The sequence below is a fragment of the Thamnophis elegans genome, chromosome Z (assembly GCF_009769535.1).
Source record: "Thamnophis elegans isolate rThaEle1 chromosome Z, rThaEle1.pri, whole genome shotgun sequence".
NCBI classification, from domain to species: Eukaryota; Metazoa; Chordata; class Lepidosauria; order Squamata; family Colubridae; genus Thamnophis; species Thamnophis elegans.
Genome location: NC_045558.1, coordinates 114,793,082 through 114,804,584, shown reverse-complemented (window position 1 = coordinate 114,804,584; position 11,503 = coordinate 114,793,082). Strand labels below are relative to the sequence as shown.

General features: G+C 34.3%; 1 protein-coding gene across 1 annotated transcript; it reads right to left on the bottom strand.

Moving 5' to 3' along the window:
- Positions 1 to 411: 411 nt before the first annotated feature.
- Positions 412 to 10,692, bottom strand: LOC116521574 (vomeronasal type-2 receptor 26-like). Its single transcript, XM_032236232.1, has 6 exons — positions 10,478 to 10,692; positions 8,949 to 9,240; positions 6,234 to 6,890; positions 4,755 to 4,982; positions 3,415 to 3,541; positions 412 to 1,310 (listed from the first exon to the last, which is right to left on the bottom strand). The coding sequence occupies exons 1-6, from the start codon at positions 10,690 to 10,692 to the stop codon at positions 412 to 414; spliced, it is 2,418 nt and encodes an 805-aa protein (XP_032092123.1).
- Positions 10,693 to 11,503: the final 811 nt, after the last annotated feature.

The window sequence follows — 11,503 nt, the reverse complement described above, 5'->3', positions numbered from 1 at the left end:
TGGTTTCGGGTGAACCAGTAGCTTTTTTTTTACTACCAGTTCATGCGACTGGTAGCATTTCACCCCTGGACTATAGATAGCTTTTTGAAGTACATGGTAAATTTGAATAGTCATTAAATGAGGTTTACCTCACTTAATACCATGTTGGACCCAGAATGGAGAATAAAAACAAAGTTCCAGTTTACACTACAGGATATTTCTATTGGTTTTGTTGTTTTGTTGTTGTTTTAAACGTGCTTCGGAAAAAAGATTCTGGTGAAAAAAGGACTAGTTTCAAGAAATGATCAGAAGAGATGAGATGCATGCAGTTTCATTTCACTTTGTCAAAATTGGATAACTTTCCATAAATATTCAACATTGCATACAGAGAAAAAAGTCTAAATTAAAAACATTGAGAAAAGAGGGAAAGGGTTATTTTTGTCTTATTAATTGTTCTCTGATGTTTAGGTCAGGCCTGAATACAATGATATAACATTTGGGGGAGAAGATGCAACCCAAAAGCCCAGCACCAGAGGCTAAGATGGAAAAGATCTCCACAGCCACCATGTATTTCCCTTTGGAGCTCAGGTATGCTGGGACAAAGGACAACCAAACACTGCAAAAGACCAACATGCTGAAGGTGATGAACTTGGCTTCATTGAAACTGTCAGGTAATTTCCTGGCAAGAAAAGCTGTGATTAAGCTGACAAGAGCCAAGAAACTCATATATCCAAGGACACAATAAAACAAGGCCACAGAGCCTTCATTACATTGCAGGATAATTTCTTCAGTCACTGAGAACATATCAACATCTGGGAATGGGGGAGTCATTGCTAGCCACAAAATACAGATGCTTCCTTGGATCAGAGAACAAGAGGCAACAACGGAATTGGTTAACTTTTTTCCCACCCACTTCCTCATTCTGGATCCTGGTTTGGTGACCTTAAAAGCAAGAACAACTGTGATAGTTTTTGCCAAGACAGAAGAAACGGCCACTGAAAAGATGATGCCAAAAGTTGTTTGTCGGAGAAGACAGGCCACTTTCCCTGGTTTACCAATGAATAGCAATGCTGAAATGAAGCAGAGCAGGAGGGAGATAAGGAGTGTGTAGGTCAGGCTCTGGTTGTTAGCTTTGACAATGGGAGTGTTATGGTTCCTCATAAATGTTCCTAATATAAGGATTGTAGTTAAAGAAAAGGTAAGTGCAAGAGATGCTAAACTGATCCCTAAAGGTTCTTCATAAGACAAGAAACTTATAACCTTGGGAATACAGAAATCCTTTTTCTTGTTTGGATAGTATTTGTCTTGGCAGCTCAAACATTCATTTTTGTCTGAAATAGAAGAGGTTGTGTAACATTAGTATTTCACGCATATCATAAATCTGACCAGTATGTGATCATAGTATTGCCTATACTATTAGGCAGCTACTTTTATTAATGGATATATAGGCAGGCCTGCAGTTGTCAAGTAGTCATGCTTTGTCTGATACTCAATATAACCTTCTAACTTTTGCAGATTGTATTTAACATTAAGATTAGAACCTTAGTATATGAGAGACAAAAGGTGTGATAAAGATAACTGCTTTAATCATTTTGTCACTTTAAAACAATTAACAGTATTTGGATTTTTGAAGTTACAACAGCCCCCCCTCCCCAAAAAAGAGAGTACATATGACCCAGTTTCAAAGTTGAATCTGATACAGTGTCCCTGCAGTTATTCATCCTTATGACAAACTGCAGACATGCTGCAGTATGTCTCCCTGATTGTCTAGCTCTCCATCCTCCCTGCTAGATCCTCGCAGATGCTGGTCTTATTTTGTCACCCCACTGGGTTTCACACACTTCGTCAATCACTCAATTACCTTTTGAAGATTTCACATGTTCAGGAGGCAAGAATATGGAAAGAGAACAGGTTGGTTTGTTGTTGGGCCACACAGCACAATCTCACATGTGACCATATTTTTTTTTCTGAATACAGCCACAAATTGCTTCAACCCAGCAACCCATGCAATATGGCAATGAAGCAGTTTGTGGCTGTGCAGCATGATTGCAGAAGCACAAGCTTGGAAAATGACAGCTGCTTATGGGATGCAAGCAATGGAACAGTTTGTTTTCCTTAGTAACACTAATATTAGAGAGCTGAGGTGGTGCAGTGGTTAGAGTGCAGTACAGTGGGTTACTTAGGCTGACAGTTCAAATCTTACTGGCTCAAGGTTGACTCAGCCTTTCATCCTTCCAAGGTGGGTGAAATGAGGACCTTATGTGGGCAATAGGCTGACTCTGTAAACTGCTTAGAGAGGGCTGTAAAAGCACTATGAAGTGGTATATAAATCTAAGTGCTATTGCTATGGCTATTAACTTTGTCAGCATTAGAAAGGAAAAGCAAATCATACTGTGTTTGCTTTCCCTTGTTAACACTAACATTAGCATTTCTGTGTTAACTTGTGCCTCTATTAGGCTCCTTATGGTTTCTCCCATTCTTGAACCTCCCCTCCATGTTCCACTTAATAATCCATACATGTGTTTTTAACAATTGTATTGACAGCAGGGATGGGGTTGTTAATTGAGACAGTTCACTTAATGGCTATCTCAATTTCGGTCATAACTCGAGGAGTACATTTTTATACAATATCTATCTATCTGCACACCAAGATTGGAAGGCAACTTATGTTACAGGTTCCATCTATTAAGGAAGTTCATCTTGTACCATATAAATCTGTTTAATAAATCAATTAATAAAATATTTCTTATCATGTTAAAAGATGTCTCATCATATTATCTTACATTTCTTAAAAACTATTTATTTATGTTTAACAACTTTATAATTTTGAGATTCAAATTTAATTCAGAAAAACTGAATCATAATGTAAAGTTAACCTATAGGACATAATATTATTACAGTTCCCAATGGATAGCTTCATATATAAATGATGAATTATTTGACTATTTATCAGGAAGCTCTTTTATTAAATAAACTATGAACTAACTTTTCCAGTCAAATACAATCAATAATTATGTTCTGATCTTGTCATTTTGTAATCTGATTCCTAGATGCCCTTTGATCTAAGGGATCTTCTATACCCTTCAAATTTACTTCAGTGTTGTTGAAGACTACAGATGAGAAAAGTTGGAGAAAACTGATCAAAAAAGTGTTTAGAGATAAGTTAGCAATAATATTTCATAGATGCTTTGATGGCAGCTGTTAGATCTATAAGAAAACCTGACAACTTCTACATATTGATCTACAGTATATACATACAATACATATAAAATTAGATAATCTTTGTTGTTAATGCATTGAAACAGTTCAACATTCTGGTGAATAGAAGTTTTTAATCCTCACATCTAAAAATGTTTTTTTTAAAATCTACTTGTTAACATTACATTATTCTTTTTATTGCCTGAATTTATTTTGAATAAGGAAGGACATGATTACCATTCTCAGTTGAAATTCTCCCTTCTGGGCAGGGGATGCAATCATAGCAGCAAAATGGCTCTCCTTCCTTCACTTTTTTGCTGAAACCAGGATAGCAACTATCACTGCAAACAGAGATGGGTATCACCTTGAAATTAAAGAGGAATGTGTTGCAATATAGAATGATTACAATTTGACTGCAATTTGATGCTTACTTAAGTTCAAAAGACCAGTTCAAAATGGTTTACTTGATATGCTAGAAATTGTTGCTACAGATGGATAAATTGCTCTATTTCAGTAGCTGTATCACTTTTGCATATCTTCACTCGGCACTCTAAGGTGAAAAGATTCCTTGAAATTGTAACTTGTGAATTATTTTCTCCCAAATTTTAACTTCTAAATGTATTTTGTATATTTTGATATTCTACATTTCAATTTAAATTGGGATTTTAATTCATTATTTGTATTAATAAAAAAGACAGAAGCCACTGGATGGAGCAAATAAATTTATACCCAAGCTTCTCACTAGAAATTAAATCAAATGTGCTTTTCATATTAAGAAATACAACACATTCAGGGGTGGGTTCCTACCAGCTGAACAACAGGTTCACTCCACATGCACTTCATAGTTTAGCAAAAAAATTAACTTCCACATTGCAAACAAGAAAGGAGCAAGGAATACAGCTATAGGGAGGCAATTCAGTCTGCTGCCACCTTTCTCTGAAGCTGGGCTTCAGAGAAAGAAATAAAGGTCAATATAAACCAGGGACGGGCGGACAAGCCCACCTTCACAGAAACATAGAACCGGTTCACTCTCGGCTTGCAGTCAGAGCTACCGATTCTACTGAACCGGTCTGAACCAGTAGCAACCCACCACTGAACACATTGCTTTCCAAGTTTGTAACATAATTTTCTAACCAGTGATGTTGCATTAATAATATTTGAAGTATGGATTCACTTTAAACATTAGCCTAAATATGTCTTCTAGAAATGTCCCATTCATCAACTTCTTAGTTAAAATTTTAGCATAAGCATTAATTACATTTTTAGTAGATTTAAAGAGAAATAGTTTACAGGAATATCTGATTTATAAGAAAAATATCAAGGTTATATCTCTATATCACTATATCACCCCCAATGGGTGATAATATCAATTGCAAAATGTCTAGCATGGCAATTAGGGTAGACATTTGTAACTCAGAAGTGCACTTATTATATAAATTCATATACTGAAATTAATTCACCTATTTTTTCAAAAGATTGTTAAACATGAGGAATTTCCATGTCATAATAGACACACATAATTTAAAATAAAATAATTAGATTTGATTACTAGGGTTATAATTATAATTAGATCCTACCTGGTTAAACCAATTATGCCATGTAATGATGTCTTCATTAATAGTTAAAAGTTCATCTGGAGAAGCTAAGTGATTAATTTTCCCAACTTTCACCCGAAGAAATGATTTGTTTGGAAAAGCAATCCAGTTGATGATATCAAATCCAGCTGCTACTATTCCATTCTGATCAAAAGAAACCAGATCTCCAGCACTGTTGTTAAAAGAAACACCCCTCAGAAAATAATGGAGCTACAGCAAAAAAAATTAAAGACCAATTTTGAGAACATTTTCCTAATCATGATGATAGCAGTAGTCTGTCTGTCTGTCTGTCTGTCTGTCTGTCTGTCTCTTTCTCTCTCTCTCATTTATAAGGCTTAGTGGGAGAAGTCAGATTGGTGTGCATTAGGGAAGAAGAAAAAGAATTACACTACCAACAGCGAGATTAGCAAACATGTATGAAAATCTATCAGCTAAATGTTGGAAGTGCAATCAGATCAAGGTACTTACTACCCTCCCGGCCTTCTGTAAAGCTACCAAGTCCTGGCTGTTCCGACAGACTGGGGGCTGTTGAAATATCCAGCCCCGCCTCAATTGTGACTGTTGTGCATTTTTTAATTCTTTGTATTGTCTTATTTATTTCCCTTTCCCTGTTTATTGTGAGCCGCCCGGAGTCCTTCGGGACTGGGCGGCATACAAAACTAATAAACAACAACAACAACAACAACAACAACATACTATCATATGTGGTGGACATGTTCAAAGGTGAAGAAATATTGGACTAAAATATTTGGCTAGAAAAAATGATAAGACAACATATAGATTTGAAACCAGAGATATTCTTGTTTGGAATATTACCAGAAAAGTATGACAAAGGGAAAATAAATATATTTTACCTTTGTCATCCTGTTCTGATAATATTAATATTATATGTAATAATAACAAGTGGTAATATTCATTTTACATGTATTGATATTACCATTAATACATGTACAATTAAATATATTTTGCCTTTGAATTTTACGTGTATTAATGACAGCAAGAATTGTACAATAATGAAAAATTGAAAATAAAGGAAAAATGAAAAGATGAAAGTGTTATAAAAATATTAGAACATGCTGAGATGAACAGATTAACACTTAAAATAAAATTAAAGAAAGAAACAGAATACTTTTTGATATGGGACTTGTTTTACCAATGGTTAATTAACAGAATCAAAGATTAGAAACTAAAAAAATCCAAAAACTAAATTCTAGAGTCAAACATATGTTTATTATAATCGTATTCATAGTTGTCCTAAATATGGAAAAGTGTCCACAGCACAAATCAGTGTACAATACTTCATTTATATAGTATGCTCAATAATAATTAAAAGGAATTCTGATAAAACCTGAGCTTTTGTTACATTGCTAAGAGATAGGAAAACTGCTGAAATTGAGACCTAGTTTGCCATCACACTTATGTACATGATGCTCCATCATATGAGAATGTTGGTGCCATTACCTGCCAGAGGCCTTGATTAGGTATCATCTCTCCTTCTCTCTCTGCCATAACTTTGTGTTTATGTTTAAAAGAGGACAGAGCGTGTAAAGCATTAGCTATAGCATAAAGAGCATTATAACTGCTGTAACTGTGACCAGTCATTTTCATTTCGAAAAGAGATCCAGGAAGGCTCTTCAGATCCTCTGTTCCACTGCAAATATTGTCAGGCACATCACTCATTGCCATATTAGGAAAGACACAGTTGAAAGCTTCTTGCCAGAATAGACTGATAAACCCATCTTCTTTTGTACTGAAGGGCTTTTTTTCCTGAATAAATGATTTGAATTCTGGTATATCAGCAAATTTCATTGACAAGGAGAGGGCACCATGGATTATATCTGTATCCCAATGGAGTTGAAAAGCTGATGAAGTGAATTCCATCTGGGCTGTCATTATCCACACAATACCTTTGGGTTTACTTCTCACTGATTCCAGATTTGGAATATACTGAAACCATCTCAAGAACATCATAGAGAAAGATTCTCCATAAATTACAAATGCATTAGCTTTACTACCCATGATACTATCATATACTTTTACCCCCTGCTGAATCATACCTTCAAGTTTAGTAATATCACTAAATTTTGGGATTCTTTCAATAAAAGAAAAACAAATCCCCTTTTTTGAAAGAAATGGAATCATAGTTTGTGCCATTTTTTCTCCATGATCATTGTCCATGATGAGAAACCCTATCCAGGTCCATTTGAAATGCAGCAGCAGTGAGACAATTCCTGCATATTGAAGAGATTCTGGGGGAACCATCTGGTAGAAAGAAAGGCCAGGAGTTTTATCATTCATGAGGGGAGAGAATCCATAAATCAGCTACAGAGAAGTGGGTAAAAAATAATGGACACAAGTATATAATATTTTCAATTATTTTCACAATCTGCATAGATTAAATTAACAAACCTATTTTTTTTACTATTTGTAAACAAATATTCAATAAACAAATACTATTTGTTTATTGAATATATAATCACTTTCCAGTTGGGGTTATGTTGGGCTTCATTCATATAAAACAGCTTTCAACATTATTACTTGAAATTATGTTTGTGGTTTTACTAAATTTGTTATATACTCCATTTCTACATAAATCCTACGGGTTATTTTAACCATTCCTTTAAACTGAGTGTTGAATCAGTGAGATACTTTAATGTATAAAATCCGGTTGGAGTGATTTGAAGAGATTCCAAATGTGGGTTTTCTGTGTGTTTGGGGGGATTAGGAGGGGTGGGGTGTATTACTTAAATTTCCTGACTTTGTGCATTTTAGATATTTTATAGATTAGAACACATGAATAAGTAATTGTCCACTATATATAATTTACTTTTTTGTAAAAGTATCTATCTTCCAGGGAAAACATTATCTGTTGACCATCCCCTAACCCTGCTATTTGACACAGATTACCTATTGCATTATTATTGTGCTTCTTTTCTGACAATTAAAAATTCAAAACACAAAAGGTAAAAGTGATTCCAGTGGTGTAATCTCCTGTCCATACCCTGTAGAGAAACCTCATGAAGAGATTTCAGCCCCTTTTTGGAAGATAATAAATGTCACAAGTGGAATAAAATAATTCTTCATAAAAAAAGCTAAAATCTTAACTCTCTTCTTAATTATAATATGAACACATATAACATTAAAAATACAGTACAGTTCAGATCATGGAACAGTGAAGCTGCAAAGGAATTAGACAAAAAAAAACCCAACACCCCTACAAATGTCTGTTCCATGAAAAGATATTGGAATAGTTTTAAAAATATTCTTATAGGACAGTTTTTCAACTTCATGAATAAGTCTCAGGTTTGAATAAAAAGTTGAAATTATGCTGAACTTGAACAAACCCAAGATGTCCATTCCTCTAATTCCTTTCCCAGACTTTTTGTTGGTGTGTGTGTGATGATGGTGGGTAGGTAGGAAGGACTCCAAATAATATTCAAAAGCCCAATTCTTCCCCAAACTCAGTTTATAGCTATACATATTTTCCAATAGTATAAGAGATGCAACATATCTCTTATTCATGTTGCAAATTTAAATTTATACTAGCAATCAGTAAAACTTGAACTTTGATTTGAATTAGTATGACAGATTTACATTGTCATACTAAGTAATATTAGCTCTTTATTTTATAGTTAGTCAGAAACCTGACACCTTAATTAAAGCAGACTCACAAAAAATGGGGCTGAATCTGAATTCAACAGGGCTATATATTATTTATTTATCAGACTCCCAATCAATAGATTTGCTCTGAGAAGATGGTAATTATGATAGACTTAAACACAGAATACAATTGTCAAATGCAATACATTATCTTTGATGCAACAATTTCTTCTTTAATTAATTAGAAGTAAAATGAAATAGTTTTACTATAACACATACGATATATAAACAAAAACAAAAGTTATCCAGTACCTAAAAATACATAACACCATTCTTTGGATGTCTTCAAAGTTATAAATTCCACTTACATAATGCATTGTAAATGGATGGAGGATTGAAATTAAACTGTGATATTTACAAGAATGTGACTCCTGGAATTGCAGGGATAAATCCCTTTTTCCATCCCAGGACTTTGTAGTGCAGTGTAGGACTGGAATGTAATACAATAATCAAAATAATTTTAAAAAAATAAAAATTGTATTAATTTAGCATACCAGATAGATAAATAAATCTTACCTGTGGTTTCTTATAAGTATCTAAAATAGTTGCCACATGAAGAGAAATTTGCGCATCTAGTCCTCCAATAACAGCTACTACGTCATTCTGGATGTTACATACATAGTTGGGGACCAATTCCTCCATTGATGATAGAAGTCGTAAGGTGGCCTGGTAGGTTTTCTGGGCATTATCATAACTATCATAGATGCAGACACCTAAGGTGAGATTGGGTAAGATCTGTGGGCTTTCATTGATCTCCTTCACTGCAAACGCCATAGCCAGAATGTGCTGGTAATTCTTAGGAATTAAGCTACAATGAGAGTTGCATTCCATATCAGAAGGCCATTCTGCATTGAACAGTTTTTTTTGTTTTAATCAAGAATTCAGCAGGCTGACTGAATCATTTCTCTGACATTGTAAAATCATAGCCACCTGCATATACTGTTAACATGCATGGAGATGATTTACATTATTGCAAAAAACTTGCATTCTATATTTGGATTTTTTAAAGAATTAAAATATGCTTATGTCAAATTTTCCACCATGCACATTAGTAAAGAAATATATAAATGTTAGGTACTTCAAGAGGCTTTTCTTCTAAGTTATGATATCCAATTCCAAATTATATTGAGGTTTTACATTGAAAATAACCTTAGAATTTTTTGTAGTGTTTTTATATACATTTGTCTAAATAATTTTTACTTACAAATATTTGCAAATTTTCCCAACGTACATAATTTTGAAAATAATATGTACATTCTCATTCATGTTTATCTTAGTGTTCAGACAAATACAGATATCCCTAATACAAATGTCTGGATTATTCTTGGTTTACAAAATGATAGAAATGAGATTGTATATGGTGAGTTCATTTATTTTGTAAAATAATACGGTAGCTTTGTATTTCTGTAGAATTGAAAGCAATTTTAAAAAGTGTGACTTAGATAAAAGCTATACAAATAAAATAGTGGAGATTTCTAACATTTGAAGGATGAAACAGATAAATTTATTGATTATTGTTTGAAACAGGGAAGTTACAATGTTTCAATGTTACATTGTAATAAAGGAATTATCACAAAATCTGCAAAATAAAAGCATAACAGACCAGCCATGATCAAGACTATGCATAAAAAGTAAGGAAGGTTGTCAAGGATGAAACTGGTTTAATGAAGAGATTTGGCAGGCAAACAACAACAACAACAACACTGAAAAGAAGATCGTGAAAGCAAAATAGAAATAAGCTAGTCTTCAAACCAGTTTCTCCATTCTGGGTTCCCTGCAGGAATCGGTCCAATTCCCAGGGTTTCTCAGCTGGTTAGATATTTCAAAAAATTATGACAGTCAAAGGCTATATGTTGGAGTGGGTGTGGGGAATTTCCTGAATTTGAGGAATGCTGCTTTAAAATTCTGAATATCTACCTCAGATGATCCTTCCTCAGCATCTTACTATCACCCAAGCAAAGTATTGTATTGAGATGATATCACTCATTTTTCTTAGACAAGTGTGCCAAAATGATTAAAAATGAAGCAATTATCCAGTTTCTTACACAAACTCTCCTGGCAATACTGGTGAAGGGGTTTCAGTGAAAAGGACTTCTTTTGGTAGGATGCCAGTTTGAGAAGCTATGCCACCAACAATGATATCTCCTGGTTGTTGGTATTTATGATATGAAGAATATGGATGGGTGATGCTGCACCTACGAGATTTGCAGACTATCTGAGGAAGCAGCACTAGCAGCAATATGAGTAAAATGAAATCCATGCTCCGATATCAAATATCTCTCTCACTTCTACAGCATTTCTGCGATTAATAGTATCTGGTCTTGAATGGTGGGTGCTAAAGTCTGAATCTTGGACTTTGGAAATGGTATGGGAAAATAAGACTCTTCATCAGTCTTCATTATAAGGTTCACTGAAATCCACAGGGATTTGGAAAATAAGCAGAATTAAAAACAGTCATTAAGATGAATAATGCCAAACTAAAATTTGACTCCTTTGGGAACTGCTGGAGGAGCAATGTTTTCCTGAGTTGAACTTTTTTTTTTCTCAAATAGAAAATGACATTTGGGCTTATATTTGTAATAATGAAACTTTCGGTGAATGAAATCCCATAATTTGGGATCAGCTTTATGGTGACAATGAGGGAACTGATCATGCAAATGATGGTTGAGATTATCATGCAGTAGCCATTCTCGAAACATATATGTGGTCAGAAATGAACATAACATGAATAAAAGCTAAAAATCTCACAGACATGACATTAAGTGGGTGAAATGGGGTATCATAGTGCAACAATTTTTGAAACCAAGATACCTCAAATGGGCTAATGTATAGAATGTGTCCAAATTCTGTGCCCATTACTCCCAAGGGAATGAAATTTGGGGATGCTGTGGTTAATACATTGCTCCTGAGTTGTTGCTACAGTTATGAGATTTTTATTTTAAATGCTCCATGATAGTTTCTCAGCCAGTCTTCCAATCCTTCACTCCTTCCACCCAACAACAACCACTTATCTGTCTGCTGGGAAAAAAGTGGGAAGCAAGGATGGGGGAAGGAAATAAGTAAATTTTAAA